At 39.8% G+C, this 19,769-nt stretch overlaps 3 protein-coding genes and 1 long non-coding RNA gene across 4 annotated transcripts in view; 2 read left to right on the forward strand and 2 right to left on the reverse strand.

Annotated features, from left to right (window-relative positions):
- The window catches only part of LOC122672033 (F-box/kelch-repeat protein At1g23390-like), a 64,428-nt gene that overhangs the window by 18,263 nt on the left and 26,396 nt on the right, over positions 1 to 19,769 (forward strand). The gene's annotated exons all lie outside the window — the stretch shown is intronic.
- Positions 883 to 18,350, forward strand: LOC122670847 (F-box/kelch-repeat protein At1g23390-like). The gene is given in 3 exon segments (XM_043867856.1): positions 883 to 936; positions 17,341 to 17,838; positions 17,841 to 18,350. Coding segments are annotated over 3 exon segments (954 nt in total). The 5' UTR covers positions 883 to 890; the 3' UTR covers positions 18,251 to 18,350.
- On the reverse strand, positions 1,087 to 12,432 carry LOC122670851. Its single transcript, XR_006334271.1, has 3 exons — positions 12,421 to 12,432; positions 6,826 to 6,828; positions 1,087 to 1,222 (listed from the first exon to the last, which is right to left on the reverse strand). It is a non-coding gene; the product is annotated as an uncharacterized LOC122670851 (long non-coding RNA).
- On the reverse strand, positions 15,730 to 16,245 carry LOC122670849 (60S ribosomal protein L27a-3-like). The gene has a single exon (XM_043867857.1). It carries the CDS (start codon positions 16,218 to 16,220, stop codon positions 15,780 to 15,782), a length of 441 nt encoding a protein of 146 aa, XP_043723792.1. The 5' UTR covers positions 16,221 to 16,245; the 3' UTR covers positions 15,730 to 15,779.

Genomic DNA, 19,769 nt, shown 5'->3' on the forward strand with positions numbered 1-19,769 from the left:
TATAATAGTATTAGTTGTAAGCATGGTTCAAAATTTTACGATATATTGTCGAAATTTCGATAGTATTGAGACGAGATGGGTTTCCGAAATGAAAAATGTTCAAATTTTGGAATATTTCGATAAATTTTTATATATTTCGTTGAAATTTCGTGAAATTTTGATATATTTCATATATTTAACTATTTATACATCAGGGTCCGATCGCATACTGTCAATCAAAGATGCAAACTCAAAACATCACTTTAAGTTCATTTTTTTGTAATATGAAGGTTTAAATGTGTTTATTTAGCTTAAATAAGGGTGTACATGAAGTATCAGGCCTTAATATAACAAAAAACCCACCGAGATGGAGTGCCGAAATATGATAGAAACATATCATATTTTGATAAAATTTCGATATATTTCGAATATTTTGGAAATCTCGACCAACCCGTAATAACGAAACGAGAGGAGATTTTAAACCTTGATTGTAAGTACTTATTTATAAGTGGGCCTAGTGGCCGTTGCTGGCCCATAGTGGGTCCGTTGTGTGGTCCCTCGTGGATCGTTTTCTGACTCCAATGTGGGCCTTGCACACCTAAAATAAATACAATTTAAGCAATGGTCGCCAGTAGTGAAGAAATTCCATGACTTGAAAAAAAATTCAGTCCAAGCGTAAAAGTGTTTTTTTTTTTTTCTTTCTCCCTTATATATTTTGAATAATAAGATTAGAGGAAAAATGTTACCATTTTTATCCCACACGGCCACCTTTTTATCCTACACGGCTACCGTGGCAAGTACTCATGATACTACTATATATACACACTTCTCCTCCCTCCATTCATGTCCGCTCTGCTCCTCTTTTTCTTTCGTTCTTTCTGTTTGCTTTTACAGAAAGAGGTTTGGCAGTAATGGCTAAGGCTATCAAGAGAATCCTTCCAAAACATAAAGACGAAGAGAGAAAAGCTGATGAAGCAGCAGCAGTAGAAGAAAAAGAAGAAGCTTCGATCCATGGAGATGTTTTGGAGGCGATGGTCCTCACCCGCCTGACTCTGCTGGATCTGGTGGCGGCTTCTCACGTCTCCAAGGCTTGGCGACGCTCCGTAACCACCTCCCTCCTCATCTCTCCTCGTCTCAAGCCCTGGTTCATAGTCTACGCCCTTCATCATCGCAACCATTCCCTCACCTCCGCCTTCGCTTTCGACCCTTCCTCTTGCGTTTGGATTCGCATTCAAAACACCCACTTCACCACCACCGGCGTACTCCGATCTGCCGACTCCCAACACCTAATCTACTCACTCTCCAACATCGGATTCTCCTTCTCCTTCGATCCCTTCCATCTGAATTGGAATCATGTGAAAGCCCCACTTGTGTGGCGCGACAACCCCATCGTCGCACGCCTCGGCTCCTGCGTCCTTGTCGCCGGTGGCACCTGGGACTTCATCGATGACCCACTCGCCGTCGAAATGTACGACATCGCCTCCGGGAGATGGGACACGTGTCAGTCCATGCCATCCTTGTTCAAGGACTCTGCCACGAGCACTTGGATCTCCACTGCAGCCACCGACCGCAAACTCTACCTGCTGGAGAAGCGTTCCCGTCTGATCTGCTCCTTCGATGCGGAGACCAAGACATGGGGAGACACCTTTAATCTGAATCTGATCTCGAACCCCAACAAGATTAATCCACCTGTGGCTGTGGCTGTGTCTCACTCCACCATCGGATTCGTCGACGATCGGCTGGTTCTGGTGGGTCTAATGGGGGAACCTGAGGATTTGCACGGACTGGGCCTCTGGGAAGTGGATCAACACACCTACGAGTGTAGGCCGATCGGGGAAATGCCGCCGGAGATGGTGGAGAAGATGAGAAACACAAACTCTCCGCTCTCGACCATGCGGGCGTCGATGGAAGATGGTTCCATCTACATCTACGATCCTCGGAATCCAAAGCAGATATTATTTTGCGAATTGAAGGAAGGGATCTGCCAATGGGGATACACAGTGAATTCCATGGTGAATGAACGAAACCGGTTGCAGAGATTTGTGTTCACATGTTCCAGAGTCGGAATGGAAGACCTTCAAAAGGCTATGGCGACTGGAAGCCGTACATTCGCGGTCGAATCCGAGTGACGACGGACATGGCCTTTAGAGTTTCCACTCTTTCACTGATCCCCTTTAAACCCTGTTAAGAATTTTTAATTTGAATCATGGATTGTCACTGTCGCAGAGATTTTGAGTCTTCTGATACCAATAGTAGTTAGTTGAATTGATCATCAGAGAAGTTGAAAGAAAGAGAACAAGAACTACTGTTAGCTGTGATAATAAGATTGTAAATAATAATAATTAAAGTAGTATTTCATCATCAGAGTTGTGTTTCAGTTTCTGGATCGCAAAAGGAAATGCTCTGGAGCATTCTACCAAGGTTCAAGCAAGCTAATCGATTTCGATTCCAATTCAGCTAAAATCAGTCTGAACCCTAAAAAACCCAATATGGATCGAAAGGAATCAGAATTGAGCTTGGCCAATTCTGAATTTTTGATTTGCCGATTCAAGTGATCCGATTTGAATTTTTAAAAACATTTGAATCTCAAAATTTGTAAACAATCGCTTCATTAATTGATTGGTTGGTTGGTGGTTTGTAGGTTGAAGTGCATGCCCTATCCATGGAGAACGAGAAATTTTTTCACCAACCTAGCCATCCTCCTTCATCATGAGAGTGGGAAATACAGTCCATATATTATTTATTTATTCATTTTCAACACTTTTTCTATCTACTTATGAAATTTGGGCCTCAATAGGTCTCAAACAACCTACAACATGGTAGAAAAAATTGTCTAAGACTTTCACTTTTCCAGCTAATTTCTCTCTGTTTTTTTCTCTAATCCTAATTGAAGAGTGCAGGTAAGGTGTAATTGATGAGCAATACAGATCCTGCACTTGACTATTAGGCAAATTTGATCCGTTGAATTGGATCGGGCCCCACATTATATCAGTTTCTTGCCAAATTTAAGTTCGATTCATATGATTCACTTTCTATTTTAAAAAAATTCAGTGGTTTAAGAGTTTTATTTCAAAATTTGAAATAATGTATTTTGATGCCTTATTTGTAACTTGTCAATTGGGATTTTGAAGTTGGGATATATAAATTGTGAAGGGATTATTAAGGAAAATTATCGTCTCCATTTATCTGTCCTTCCATTTACTCTATTTCATCTAATAGGGGGGGGGGGAGGGAGTGGACCCCACCCGGGTAGTGTATTCGGGCAGGGGGTAGAGTAGTTATTTCTGTCACCCTATGAGATGAAATGGAAGAAATGGAGAGACAAATAAATGAAGACGATAAAGATCCGGAGATTTAACCACTAAAATATGATAGCAGATTTGCTTTCTCAATTCTCCTTTTTTTTTTATTTTTTATAATTCAATTTGGTTATATGCATACAATGATTGCCATGAGGTCATAGGGTGTGTATATATATTTAAAATTGATCCATACACTATGCTGAGTTTGAAATTACAGCTCAGCCCCTGGTGAAATAAAAAAATCCGTTCACGTGTGTTGATACCTGTGTGTGCACTCTTATTGATCCCTGCGCTGGTACAAGGAGCTAGAGAATACACAACTAGACAACGATCTCTTGCATGCCCATTAATTATATAAATAGAATGTCATACCAATGGACCGATTTAAATCGACTAGCAGTTTCATTGCTTGGACTCTATGGATTGCAAGGAATGATGGGGCTTAAGGAAGACGCCTTTGGACGCCAAAAGAGATTATTCAAACGGCAACTGCAGCGTATCATGAATTTCAGCAAGTGAACATGAAGTGTCAAGCTTCCCCCACCCTTAGTCCTCCCCATCGGTAGGACAGATCGGCTTCTTCTGCCCCTCTGTGCAAACCTCCTATGCATCCATTTGTTAAGTTAAACTGTGATGCCTCCACAAAGGTGGGAAGCGACGCTCTAGGCATCGGGGTAATTATCAGGAAGGCTGATGGAAGGCCTCTTTTTGCAAAGTCGGAGAGAACTCAGTTTGGGGAGATAACACATTGTTTCAGAGAAGGAAATGGGCCAGCTGATTCCCAAGCAAATCATGCGGCTAATTCCAAAACGTCATGGACTATAAGTACAACTCCAAGTTTGATTGTGAATCAGGTCACCTGGAAAGCTATGGGGCGATCTCATTACAGCTTTTTGTAATCCCATAGGGAACAATTTTTATTCCACTGAAATTTCTGTAACATTTATTTTTCAATTTACAATCAATACATACTTTGCTGATCTTTAGCAAAAAAAAGTTTGGGAAGATTAAGGAAGGAGAAGCCTTGGCCATCCAATCAGGTATGCTGGAAGCCTTGGCTCTGGGTGTGGATTTCATTGAGATCGAGTCATACAGTAAGGGGACTATCGACCTCCTCTGCAATCCTTCTCATTTGGGTAGTCTGGAAGAACAAGCTATCATATCAGACATCCGATTTCTTACTCCCTTGTTTTTGGATTGTAAATTTTCTTTTATTTCTAGGGAGTCAAACTTTGTGGTAGACTCTCTAGCAAGGAAGGCCCTGTCGTTGCAGGAATCGATAGTTTGGCCTGTTTCCACTCCTTGGCTACAGGAACTTTGTTTTCCTCCAGCTGAGGTTTCCTTTTCTGCTCATCAATAAATTTCTTTTTATCAAAAAAGAACTTTAAATCGACTAGAATCCGATCTTATCAAGCATGATTTAGAAACAAATCAGAAGAGACCTCCATACATTTGAAAATTTCAGCACCCATCTTTGTCAAGTTTACTGTCTCAGTGTCCTCTTTCTTAGAGCAACTTAATGTGATCATCCAAAGTGACAAGAAAATGTCCATTTCATTTCACTTATAACCATCGTAGCATCAATTGGGGTCCATTCTTCAACCTCGACCAAGTAATAAAGCCTACGTTCTACATAATTGTATGTGATGCTGGACGGTTTTAGGAATCGCTATCGGATTGATTGCATTGGCCAAATTGTACCCAATGCACAAGGCTCCCGTGTTTATAAGGGTCTGGAGAAAGTCAAATGTACAAATGAATATTGAGTGAGAGGACGATTGATACATTATCGGTATCAATGTCGCTGAATTAAATCCATGTCCCCAACCTCACCTGCCACCGCCGACTTGACCACCCCTAGCCCTACCCCCACGCTCACCCCCAAAAGAAAAATTCAGCACCTCTCTTTGTCAAGTTTCCTGTCTCAGTGTCCTCTTTTTTGGGCCAACTTAATGTTGCCAAAACTAACATTTCATCACCAACCACATGGAAATGCCAGGACGTTGACTACCCAAGTCATAAAAGACCCACGTCCACTGTGCCTTCTCACAATGAAATATAAGGGAGGGGTATATCATTATAAGGGAGACTGACTCAGTCATATATGGTTATCTAGACATAGGATCGTGTAAAATTATCGCTCAACTCCCATTGAATTTAAAAATTTTATACAGTTAAATGCTCTTACACATGCTCTTATTGGCCCCAATGCCGGTGTAGGCATTACATGACCTGTTAGCATTCTGTTGTCCAAAGCCAAAAGTCTCATCAACAAGTCAGACCAGAATATCTAAACGAGATCCCCAAGAAATCTAGAAAAAAAAAATTTTGTTTCAAATTTAACTATAGATAAAACTGGCCTATATGCTACACAATTTTGGATAAGTACTGGAAAATTGAATATTTTGCTCCATTGTGACCAAGAGGTCACAGGTTTGAGTCTCTGAAAACAACGTCTCTACGAAATGAGGGTATGCTGCATACATTATGACTCTCTCCAAACCCCTCAATGGAGGAAGCCTCGTGCACTGGATACTCCATTTTTTACCTAGATAATTGAATATTTTGATACAACATCTACTATGTACGATCGTGTATTATGTAGAAGGCAAATACTGAAATTAAATATATGAGAGTGAGACTCGAAATCAATTTTATGGAGCAAGTGGACTTTGGAGCTAACCTTGGAGTCTTCTCATATATGATCTTCATATGAGTCTAACAAGAGAAAGTTTGGTTACTAAGGTGGTCGGATTAGGAAACACTAACTACCCGGGGTCAGGAGATCATAATCTATTATAAAATGAGGAAGTCGGACCCGCCTAATTAAAATTCTTATTGATGATTGACATTGATGGATTGAATTGACCCTCCGAGGACCAGCCGACTAAGAAAAATTATCTCCTCTAGTTCCCCCAGTGCCTATGATAAGGGGGGTGCATCCACTCTGGCAGTGTTAGGGTAGGGGTAGGGTGGTTATTGTGCCCCCTCCTCTTATTACAGGCACTGGGGAACTGGAGGGAACAAAGATCCGCCAACTAGAGAGTAGGGGGACCTGAGACGGGCAGACACTGACCCTGTCAGTGAATCATAGACTGTGTTTGGTTACACTTCCATTCTACGATACTTGTTTTTACGTGGAATTGATCTTTTTATAGGAGTAGATTGGCTTTTGAAAACAAGGGGTAAGAAATGATTTCGATACATAAAAAGAACAATAATAATGCTTGGAAGGCACTTAATAGAATCATTTTTACCATCATCATACTTAACTCAAATAATTATAAAAATATCATTATCACTTCTGCCATTACAACTAAAATAAATATAAAAATATTAGGGAAAATTACATTGCCACCTCCTGAGGTTTGTATTAAATGATGAGTGATCCCTGTGTTTTTAAATTATACAATGACACCCCCTGAGTGGACGGTGAGTAGACGACGGTATTAAATAATATATTTTAAATATCAATTTTACCCTTCAATTAAAATAATCTTATTCTAATTTTTTCTTTTTTTTAACATAAAAAAGTGAGACCCACCAACTTTATTGTTCTTCTTCAACCACCACCGCTGCAACCTTCGTCCCACTCAATCGTTGACCTGCAACTCCACCGCACAGTTATTCGTTTATAACGTCGATGTCTTCTCTCCCTCATCTCTTCTCCCTCTATTCCCTCTCGGATTTTTTTCCCTTGCTCTCATTCATTCTCTATTAACCCTAAAAAATCTGCAAACCCAAACTTTGAATCTCGACCTAACATGGTCTTCGTCGACAACACCTCCTTCTCTAGTTGCAGAATCAACTCCGCTTCCTCTATTTCTTTTACCCTTCGACTCAACTCCACCTCTCACCTTCAACTTTCTCTCAAAAACCAGAATCAACCAGGTCCGTTGCTTGATCCACCTAAACCAGCACCTTCAACACCTGACCTTCAGCCTAACCAGCTTTCCTACCACCTCCAAGACCTCACAAAGATTTTTTATTCTATTCTGTATCAGATCAGAGCTGCCCTGTTTCAATTGGTCCCTGAAGCAGATCTCAACAACAGATACATGGTCCCCCCCAGATATCTACTTCAGATCCACTAAGAGAAAGTAAAAGACTGCTTTGAAAGAGAAAATCAAGCGACTCTTCAAAACAAGGAGCTGATCGAACTACTCGAACTTCATGTTTCCATAACTCCCTCAATATCCAACGGATTTTTGAAACATAAGGGATAATCGTCACCTCTGAGATCTCAGATTAATAACTATAAAATTCCAAAAATGACGTATTTCTTCTCCACTTGGACAGAAGCCCCAAGATCAGATCTAAAATGGTTGGTTTTCTCCACCTAGACAGAAGCACCAAGGCACCAAAAACGAGCTGATCTGAAACGCCAAAAACAGATCCACAGTTTAAAAAAGTGTCGATCCAAAATAGAAGACAATTCTCTTCGCTGGAAACCAAAACCCAACAGATCTGAAACGCCAAAAGTAGATCCACAAATTCAACAAGAGTCGATCCAAAAACATGTCAGAACTCTCCGTTCTCTTGAAGAAATCACCGCCCTCCAACAACTACTAACAATATCTCCATCACTAACACTTACAAAACTAATGCAAGCTATACAAGAGGTAAGTTTCTGTAATCATTTATACTTTTGATTTTGATCCAATATAGGTATTATCAAGATCAGTTTTAATCAAAATCGGAGTTAATCAATTCCACTTTGAATAGATTGGTTCTATAGATTTTCTTATTTTACATTTATGTCTTTAGTGTTGTGCAGCTTGCCCTTTACACTTTCAATTCATCACGGTCCGCTTATCAGGCTATATCATTTAAGCCTCATTTCTTTGATGTTTATATAGTAATTGCAGTCCAGGTGCAATGTAGCGTACTCTTGCGGGGAAGTTGGGGGTTGGGGAAGGAACAAAGGGAGAGGGAGAGGGAGAGGGAGAGGGAGGGTGGGGTATGGTGGTGTTAGGTTGCAGGGAGGTAGGGCGGGTGAGATTGGGTTGCAGCAGGTGGTGGAGCCAGTGGGGTTGCAGAGAAGAAGAAGAAGGAGGAGGAGGGATGGTGGGTCCCATTAAGTTTGTTTCACGGGTGAAATTAGTAATAAGAAAACAAATTGAGAATTAGGGGTATATTAGTCATTTTAAGTCCTGAATTACTAACACCATGCCACTTAACGGGAATGATATAACAGAATAGGACTGTCTGCAACAACTAATCAAACCTTAGAGGGTGTGGCTGTATAATTTAGAAACACATAGGGTCATTCTATATTTAATACAAACCTCAGGGGGTGGCAATGTAATTTTCCCAAAATACTATTATTATCTCACATAATTCTTAACAATTATGGAAAACAAATGTTGTTATCACTTCTGACATTTTATATTTGCATTGAAACATCAATATTTGCTGATGTGAATGTTTTAAAAATATCATACATAATTGGGTAACTTACACAGAACCCCTTGGTTTTTAAACAAAATTCAGATCACCCCTTGATTTTTGAAAAAACTCAAATCACTCCCTCTGTAGTAACGGTGTTAGTCTGCTGTTAGTTATTGGTGTGAAAGGACTATTTTACCTTTGTACTAAAACATTAGAATTAAATTTACAATACTATCCTTCCTTCATCTTCAACATTGGTCAATGGTATTTTAGGGATTTAAATTTATTTAACTGGCTGACATCATCATTTAACAGCATAAAACTAACGATAGAGACTAATTTGTCATATTGGGGTCTAAACCAGGGGATGATTTGAGTTTTTTCAAAAATCAGGGGGTGATCTGAGTTTCGTTTGAAAACCAGAGGGTGGCTTATAATTTACCCTACATAATTTGTTGGTTATTGTGGAATAAAAATAAATAAAAGGTTTTTTTGAAGATACAAGAAGAGTCTCATTTGTTATGCTTGAATGTTTGCCACTTGGTGATGGACAGAGCAAGTGAAGCATATGAAGTTTAGAGGGACATCAACCTTTGGTATGTCAAAACCTGTGATGCGTTATTGCAACGATAAGTACCTCTTAGGTTAAAGAGCCAACAAAATTCTACAAAAGAGAATGTACTACTCTCCTGATCACATTTGTGTCATATTAAGGAATCTTTTCCCCCTCCCCCCCCCCCCCCTTTGGTAGTTGTAGGTTTGTTGACTTTCTTAGCCTTTCCTCTTAGCTACGACTTGTAGTTGGCCTATTTGATTAGGATAGTCTCAAAAAAAAAAAAATCGATTGAGACCAATTCGGATTCGATTCTAGATTTTAAAACCCTACTATGTTGGTAATTTCACATGCTCCAATGTCTCTGGGCATAGGAACCACGCAACCAAACATCGTTCTTTTTCCCATATCAAGATTTAATTTAGGAAATAAGGTCTTCTTTCCCTTGCACGAGATCAACTCATGAACATTTAAAAAAGAAGACTTTAATCAGTTTGATTTTATATATATTGTAAGCACAGCTGTTGGAGTTGGAGTTTGAAGACTCGTTATCCCTTCCAATTCGCTGTCCCCTCCAATTCCTTCAATTCCTTACACGGGTGCAGAAATGACCACCCTACCCCCTGCCCGAAAACACTGCCCAAGGTGGGGTCTACTCCCCCAATTAGAGGAATTGGAGGAATTGGAGGTGCCCGCGAATTGAAGGTGATAATTATTCGGAGTTTGAGTTGGAGCTCCACTAACAGATGCACAGATAAAGTATGTTTCATAAGCATGTGTTTTGTTTGGCAATAAAAGAATAGAATAGAAAAAGAAGAAAAATATCTAAAAAATTGGGGAAAATAAAATAAGTATAATAAAAAAAAAGAAAAGATGTATGGTTTCCATTTACTTGGTGTAGAGAAAAGAAAATTTTGTCCATTTCCAATTTAATGTAATTATTTTTCAAAAATATTAATCCATATAATTTTTTAATAAAAACTAACAATTTATTAAAATTAGGGGAAAATATAGGGATACCCCTCAACTATGCCTCGTTTTCATGTATATCCCCTCATCTTGAAAACCTTCTGAGTCAGTCCACCGAGTTAATTCACCGTTACTCGCCACTGCTACTCCTCTGATGGCTGTCACCGTTACTTGCCACTGCTACTCCTCTGGTAAGCCATCTCTCTCTCTCTCTCTCTCTCAAACTCTAAGTGGTGCAGGCATCCAAATCAAGTAATGGAATAGAATAGTGAATCACAAAGATTTAAACAATGTCAATACAATGCTGTGAACAAGCAGAAGATGCCAGTAAATTAAAATCAAAATTATCCCATTGGGTTGTCACCGGTGTTCTTGCCGTCGAGTTCCTTGTAGGTTTCCGCTGTTGCGGCGGCTCAACTAACACTTAGAGTAGGATTGAATAAGTAGATTTTAACAGGCAACACAATTAAGGAATTAAACATGGTAATTATAATCCTCTGCCGTACTGCAGGGTGTACGGTGCACATCCTACGGCACAGCAGAGACCATGTGTGCCATGTGTGCTACGTGACCTCTGTTGTGCCGTAGGATGTGCACCACACACCCTGCAGTACGGCAAATATCTCACCTAATCAAGATTATTCAAGATTATGAATGCTTACACTACGGATAATCCCAAAGCCATTTTAAATTCGTAACTCAATAGGTTTTTTTCTTCTTATGGATAAGTGACATATTTATCCATAGGGAGCGGGTTCTCTAAGTAAAAGGCCAACGCACCAATGACCTAGGTGCAATAAAACTGCATCACATATTGGAAGGCAGCGAGGTCATTTAATGCAAGGAGAGAAAAGAAAATTTTTCTTTAGCTGTTTTATCACTTTTATGAGCCATTGCAAACATGTGCTCATTAAAGTCTGTGTGAAATTGGCTGAAACAATGGCATTGCCCATACCCTAGCCCGGAAGGCGCTCTCTTTAGCATGTAAGATAGAGTGGCCTCTTTCCAGTCCTTGGCTACAGGAAACTTGTTCCCAAGCAGCCTTGTGTTTTCCATGCCCCCTTCAATAAAATTAATCTTTACCAAAAAAAAAAAAATTGGCTGAAACAAGCTGAAGTGATTTCAGTGAAATATTTCCATTATTCGGGATTTCATTTTTAATGATTTCTATTTTGGAAAAAAAAAAAAATACAAAAATCATATCCAACACTCTCAAAAACTAAAATCTCTTAAAAGTTAACATTAAAATTCAACCAAAGAGAAACTTTACCAAAATTATTTTTCAAACTCTTATCTGACTCCAACAGAATACAATAAAAAGTTGTAATGTTGGATGTAGGGATGTAAACGGATCGGATTTGGATCGGATGTGATCGGAGTCGGATATTCCCTGGCTGAATACGGATACCTCTAAACGGATTCGCATGCGGATCGGATTCGGATTTTTAACCATCCGTTTACATCTCTGCCTTGTGTAACCCAGACCTTTCTCCCCTTAGCAGATACAATTCACTCTCAATCCATATCTCTTAGTTCATGATTCTCTTTTCATCATATTCTAGAACTTGTTTAATCTTCAAAAACCCTCAAAATCATTATTTACTTAATTTTTTATTATAAAGTATTTGGATTCTTTTTCGGACAGATTTTAATCGGAGTATTCGGATTATTTTTCGGATATCTCTAAACGAATATGGATGCCCCTGTGCCGCTGGATGTGCACCGCCACCCCGCTGGTACTGCAAAGGATTTTAATATTTTTGAATCACCCTGATCCTCACAAAAGAGAGAGATGACAAATAGGTAGAGGAGAGGACCTACCTTAGTTAAATATAATAATTGTCTCTATCTAGACAACTAGACAAGAATGCGATTGGGCATATGAGACGGTTCAAGTTTTAATTTAGGGATTTCCTTATCGATATCCATCAAACTGTTATATAAAATGTGACTAAAAACAAAATGTGATTTTTATTTTTTATTTTTTATTTTTTGGGAAAATTTCATGGACACCCCCTAAAAGTATCCAATATCTCAGAAACTTACCATACTTGGTCAAAATAGCAAACTTCCCCCTGACGTTAAGCAGGGTGACCCCCCCCCCAAGATAAAATGTCAATTTTACCCTCTTAATATCACCCAAAGTAGAAAATGTCGATTTTACGCTCTTGGAAAAATTACTAGGGCAAGACCAGATTCTTCCCGCTGGAGCGCGAAGAATAGAACCATCTCCGACGATTTCTTCCAGCTTTATCGAGAATAAAGTCTTGCGATTTCTTTTCCGGTGACCATTACTAGCGGCATCTCCCTATCCCTTTCCTTCTCCATCTTCGAGTTATAGGTTCAGATTTGGGTATAGTGAGTTACATCACAGCAAGATTGGGTTTGGGGCTTGAGAAACTAGGGCTATTCGTGGGTCGCTGGGCTGAAGGAGGAAGAAGCAAGAACAGGGACATCCAAGAATTAAAAGCCTTTGATAGAAGAAACATGTTTGTCCTGTATATTAATTAACCCCAACCAAATCAGATAACATTCACCTGATCTACCAATATTCCCATTTCCCATCCAGCATATGGAAGGGGATCAAAACCAAGCAGCAATATGGATTAATTTTTAATCAGTGCACAACACATCTAGAAAAAAAGTACAATCATTGTACAGGAGGGACATTTTTCCCAGGTATAAATGACTTGTGTGATCAAAACAAAGTGGGAGGCACTTCCGGTATAGACTCTCATGAATGGCTCCCATTCCAGGAATCCACTTCTCTTCATTCAATGGATTGACATCAAGACGGTTTTGCAGTAACCGGATCCAATAAACGCCAACATTTGTTCGATCTAAGGGTGTCAAAATCAAACCGAAACCATTTACCGAAACCGAATCGAACCGTTTAAATCAAAACTGACAGACCATTTAGTTAAATGGTCCGATTATGGTTTTAGAAATGACACCGTTTATTTAATCGATTTGATTCAGTTTAGACCGATTAATCCAACGGTTTCAAACCGTATAATCCAATTAAACCAGTTATAACCAAACTGTCTAACTGTTTAAAAACCTAACAAAATTTGTTTTTTTGATAAACAAAAAATCAAAACCTAGCAAGTAGCAACTACTAAGTAGTCACGTTTCTTCATAAATGATTTCCTTTCTCAAAAAAAAAAAAAACTAATAACTTAGTAAGTAATAAGTAATAACTATTAACTAATAACTAGTATTAGTAAATAGAGTAGTAAATGTGTATAGAACTGTATAACCGAAACCATGTAAAACCGTATAGAACCATTTAACCGAAACCATTTAAAAACCGTGTAACCGAAACCGTTTACTACACGGTCCAGGTTTTTATTATGAGACCGTTGACTAAACGGTCTGGTTATGGTTTCTACCATCAAGCAGTCAAAACCGAACTGAATCGAACCGTTTAACCGAAACCGGACCGCTTAACACCCTTAGTTCGATCTATTGTAGAATAAAGGGGGGAAAGAAATTGAGAAAAATAAAAAACATCATCTTGTGTCTCTTTCAATGCGCATCTGTTATGTATTTATATTTCTCATATCTTCACCTCTTCTTTTCTTCGTTCTCTCTGTGTCGCTGGAGGAAATCTATCTTCAAAAGCTTTTGGCTGCAAAAGTTAGGGCTTTCTTGTTTCAATTAATTTGTTGTTTGTTGTATTAAGGAAGGGAAAGCAGTGAGCTTCAGAGGTACGTCCGTTTCATCATTTGATCTCGGTTGCCCTAGAAGTTGGGATCTATTCGTTGTTCGGAATATTTGATCTTTCTCTGCTTTTCTTTGTTCTCGGATTGATCGTAACGGCTGTTGCGTTTCATTTCTTCATTATTGATAAATTGGGTTGAACAATCAGTTCAGAAAGATTATTATCACCCATCATCTTGATCTCCTTCTTTGTTGGGGAGTGCACTTCTTCCAAACCAGTTGTATCGGAAACTTTCAGATCCTTGGTGTAATGCCTAAATGGTCTCACATTTAGTTTACTCATGCTTTTCTGCTAGTGTCAATAAACAGGAGAACCGGTAAGAATAGGGAAGGTGATGGATTCCGGTGTTGGATGCCGCCAGTGCTGGATTAGGCTTTTTAGAACGCCGGTTCTCTGCCATAGATTGGTAAAAGAGGGTTTTACCCTTAAGGGGTATTATGGTACATTTATCCCTTCTAAGGGTAATTTGGCCATTGTGATAAAACTAACAGCAACTTAACCCAAAAGCCTAACGGAGTGGACTAAGTTCAAATATCTTCATAAAATAAGGGTAGTCTATGCCTTTTTGACCAAGTATGGTAAGTTTTTGAGATATTGGATACTTTTAGGGGGTGGGTGTGAAATTTTCCCTTATTTTTTTGTATGACACATTTTTTTTTCAATGGATAATAGTGTCATTTTACTATGTGTATTAAAATAATGAAATAATATGTCACTTTCAAAATAATTTGTTGAAAACCTTTTTATAACCTCATCTTAAAGAATAGGGCAAATTTCATGAACACCCCCTATAACTATTTGAAATGGCAAGTACACCCTAAATTTTGCAAAAATGTCAACCTTCCCCCTGACGTTAAGCAAAGTTACCCCCCAAAAGATAAAATGACAATTTTACCCTCTTAATCAGAATTACCATCCAAAGTGACAATGTCGAATTTACCCTTTGAGTAAATTTTCCTAAAAATTATCTATCATCTTCACATTTCTCTTCCCACTGGAGCGCATTGAGGCACCGTAGGAGAGCACAACCACCGTGGGCTGCTTCAGCTCCAGCTCAAGCTATCAACAACCAACTCCGGCGATTTCTTCTCCGACGACGATTACTTGCAGCGACTCATCATCACCCATTAGCAGAACTCAATAATAGACAGATATCCATTAGTTCACCTCTTGACACGCGAAAACCAAAAAAAAATTATCCAACAGCTACTCAGGAGAGATCGGAACACCTAAGAAACCAATGAAGATATCAACAGAACACTAACCCAAAAGAAGATTCTTACGTTGGTTCGTGAGAATACAATTTTATGAAGCTTAGTTCACTGAGCAATAGCGAATGAGACGCATAAAATGGGGATCTGAGATGTACCTGAGAACTGATGCTAGAGAAAAATCAGCCGTTGAAATCCCTGGTCGAACGAAGGAGGAGAAGAAGAAGAACAAAGTGTGTCCACACTCCACCGCTGCGATCGCCTTGGAATTAGATACTATATTTCTGCCGCTGCAACTAATCGGAGACGGAGAAGATGAAGGGAGCAGAGTGAGCACGATATTCCTAGGTTTGAGGTTTGAACGGTCGTGAACTTCCACAAACATCTGATTTCAACATATTCAAAACCCTATATTAGAATCTGTTTTTTTTTGTTTTTTTTGTTTTTTTTTTTTTTTTGAGAACGAATCCATCGATCATTCATTCAAGCGATCAGACATCAGTAGAATTCTGATTGAAATTTCAAAACAAAACCCAATGTAAAGGCACCAAAATTCATACTCTGTTTCTCTTATAGATTTCAGGGGGGGATCTCCAAAATTTAAAACCCTAACTAATTAACCAACAATAACTAGTAGAAGAAATAACCTTCTAAGCTGTGAGAACTACGGCACCTCTGGCCTCCTTGATTTTCTTCTCTGCAATCTTCGAGATCAGCTTCGCCTTGACGATAATGGGCTGTGAGGCAGGCAACACCCCTTTGCCCAAGACCTTGAAGAAACCATACTGGGTAACATCGATCATAGGTGCGTTCTCCGGAAATGTCTTGTCTTTTGCTTCTTGCGGTATCAACGACCAGAGCTTGTTAATGTTAATGATGGGGCAGTAAAACTTGTTGCGCAANTNGNGNANGNANCNCNTNCNGNCNTNANCNANGNANCNTNGNTNGNANTNANCGAACAAGATCCTGTGATGATGCATACGTCCAGCGTTACCTTGACCACCTGGATGCTTCCTGTGCTTAACTATTCTTCCATGGCCGGTAGAAACATGGCCTCTCTTCTTCCTATTCTTCTTGAATCTCGTCATCATTTGGGTTGCCTCGCTCTCGCTCTCTCACTCCTTCTCCTTCTTCCATCTTCAGCGCATGGTAACGCATAGTGTTCCGGTGTCTTCTCCGTTCAGCCCAGAGACAGCTTCAAGAGGTGAAAACGATGACTGTAGTTTCTTCTAGTACGCTTCAGTGCACAGATGAAATCCAAAACATTCTAGTACGCTGCAAGGCCCACATTCCATCTGTGCGCCTTGCAACGTATGAGAACCTGATCTAAACTCAGGAGTCTATGTGCTAACATGGGAGTGCACCAATCAAAGTGCACTTCAATTTGTGGATAACATAGTTCAAGTAAATGGAATTGATAACTGAATCGGCTTTCATGTATTCCAACTTAACTAGAATCAATCAGGAATTAGCCTTAACCCTAGAAAACCAGTACACATTAAGTAGCAAGAATCAAACTTGGCCAATTCCAATTCAATTAGACCAGAATCGCGATTCATCAATCCATGATTAATAGGAAGTGGGAAGAGAGAGGTGATAGTCATATAATCATATAGCTAGCTTATGCATCAACTCATGGATGCATTTTCATTTTTTACTCCGGTAATCACATAAACTACATGCCAATCCCAAATCGTTAACCAACTTTTGAGAGCGTAAAATAATGAATATACACAATACACACCACACGCAACCAGCACAATGTATTTTTTTTTGGTAATCACACAAATCAGAACATTCCGATTCCCTTGATAATAATATTCCATCATGTTGAATATTATTTGTATACATCTAGAAAACTTGTAAGCTATGACTCTGAAGAGAGACTATTATAATAGAGAAAAGTAATGCAACCTTTTTATCCCACGCGGAAACCACCGTGGCAAGAAATTGGGGTCTATTGTACGTCCACATGGAATATTGATGCCACCATGATCATGATGTGGACTATCTATAAATACACCTCTCTCTCTCTCTCTCTCTCTCTCTCTCTCTCTCTCTCACCTCTCTTTCCTTCTCATCCCAATCCATTCATGTTCCAAATCATATCTGACTTTCTTTCTCTCGTTCTTTTTGTTTGTTTTCAGATAAAGAAGTTGGAAATTATGGATAACGCAATTAAAAAAATCCTTCCAAAACATGAAGACGAAAAGAGAGGAGGAGATGAAGCAGCAGCACAAGAAGTAGAAGAAGAAGCGCCAATCCATGGAGATGTGTTGGAGACGATGATCCTCACCCGCCTGACGCTGCTGGACCTGGTGGCAGCGTCTCGAGTTTCCAAGGCGTGGCGACGCTCCGTCTCCACCTCCCTCCACATCTCTCCTCGTCTCAAGCCTTGGTTCATAGTCTACGCCTTTAACAACCCCAACCATTCCCTCACCTCCACCGTCGCCTTTGACCCTTCCTCTCGCGTTTGGCTTCGCATCCAAAACACCCACTTCACCACCACCACCACCGGCGCATCCGGATCCTCCGACTCCCAACACCTACTCTACTCACTCTCCACCACTGGATTGTCCTGCTCCTTCGACCCCTTCCACCTGACTTGGCACCATGTGGAAGCTCCACTTGTGTGGCGCGAGAACCCCATCGTCGCACGTCTCGGCTCCCACATCCTCGTCGCCGGTGGCACCTACTACTACATCGAAGACCACTCGCCGTCGAAATGTACGACATCGGGTCCGGGAGATGGGAGACGTGTCAGTCCATGCCGTTCTTACTGAAAGACTCCGCCACCAGCACTTGGATCTCCACTGCCGCCACCCACCGCAAACTCTACCTACTGGAGAAGTGCTCCCTTCTCATCTGCTCCTTCGATGCGGAGACCAAGACATGGGGAGACACCTTTAATCTCAATCTGATCTCAAACCCCGCCAACATTAATTCACCTGCGCCTGTGTTTCACTCCACCATTGGCTTCGTCGACGACCGTCTAATCATGGTGGGGTTGATGGGGGAACCCGAGGACATACAAGGCCTGGGCCTCTGGGAAGTGGACCAACACACCTACGAGAGTGTAGGCCGATCGGAGAGATGCCGCCGGAGATGGTGGAGAAGCTGAGAAAGGCGAACTCGCCGCTCTCGACCATGCATGCGTCGATGGAAGGTGGTTCCATTTACATCTACGATCCTCGGAATCCCGAACAGATATTCTTCTGCGAATGCGAATTGAAGAAGAAGGAGGGAATCTACGAATGGGGATGCGTTGTGAATCCAATGTTGAGTTATCGGAACCGGATGCAGAGATTCGTGTTCACGTGTTCCAGAGTCGTGATGCGTGACATTCAAAAGGCTGTGGCCACTGGAAGCCGTACATTCACGGTGGAATCATAAATGTTTTTTTTTTTTTTTAAATTTATTTTTTATAAATGAATTATTATTGTCACGAATCACGATCATAGGATTTTTAGACGTCCATTCTAGCTAATTTCACTCTCTGTTTTTTAATCTTAATTGAAGAGTGCAAATAAGGTGATATTGATGGGGGAGTACATTTCTTGCACATGACAATTAGACAAATTTGATCCATTGAATTGGAACATACCATCATATATTAGTTTGATCCTTCAAATATTTTTAGCACTTTAGAAATTTTATTTCAAATTTTTTAACAATATTTTTGATGCCTAATTTGTCGCTCGCCAAATTTAATTTAAAGTTGACATACAAAAGTTGTGAAGAGAGATTTAACCGCTTCTAGTTACCCACATCATGTGTGTGAGTATGATGTGTGTTATATATATCCGTCATTCCATGATCCCAAAAGTAGATTAATCTTTTGAGATTGACGTGGGGTTTATGTGATTATCAAAAATAGAAGAAAAAATAATAATAAAATAAATGTATTATATAAATCTGCTTATTCAAATTTACATTTTTTTTTTATGTCAAATAGGTTACGCAGGCTATGATTGCCATAAGAAGTCATATATATATACATATATTACTTCACAAACATTAGAATTTGATTAATTTAATAAAATAAATGTATTATATAAATAAGGTAATTCTTTTGTTCTAGATAGTCTTTGGAACTTCTGTGTAGTTGTTCAGGGGAATCATTTTTTTTTTCTAGAGAGAGGTGATCCGTGGTCGAATTTTATACTCTCCTATTACAACACGGTGCTGTAATGCATCTTGCGGCGATTGCAAAGCCATGTGCATCATGTGGGGCCCGCTATACCACATGGCCTCTGCAGTGCCGCACGATGCGCTACTGCACCGTGCTGTAACAGGATAGGATAACGATTCATCCGTAGTCTCCTAGAATTCCTACATGACCGAAGAAAAGTAGATCATAGAAAGTTCCCAAAAAGAAGATATGAAGAAAGATAATATACGTAGATTAGTCAGAGTCTCACAGCATGTGATGGTTGGTTGTTGTTGCCATTGGATTCCGATTGTGCTGAGGTGGATGACTTCTAAGCGGAACGGACAATAGATTGATGAGTCAGAGGTTAACTCGTGATTAATCTCTAGGGATAAACTCAGATCAAGATAATAGTTACATAAGAGTGACATAAGGTAAGAGTAGTAAATGTGATTACCTACTCTTGTATAACACTGTTCCTTTTATACGT

The sequence above is a fragment of the Telopea speciosissima genome, chromosome 8 (genome assembly GCF_018873765.1).
Source record: "Telopea speciosissima isolate NSW1024214 ecotype Mountain lineage chromosome 8, Tspe_v1, whole genome shotgun sequence".
Taxonomy (NCBI): Eukaryota; Viridiplantae; Streptophyta; class Magnoliopsida; order Proteales; family Proteaceae; genus Telopea; species Telopea speciosissima.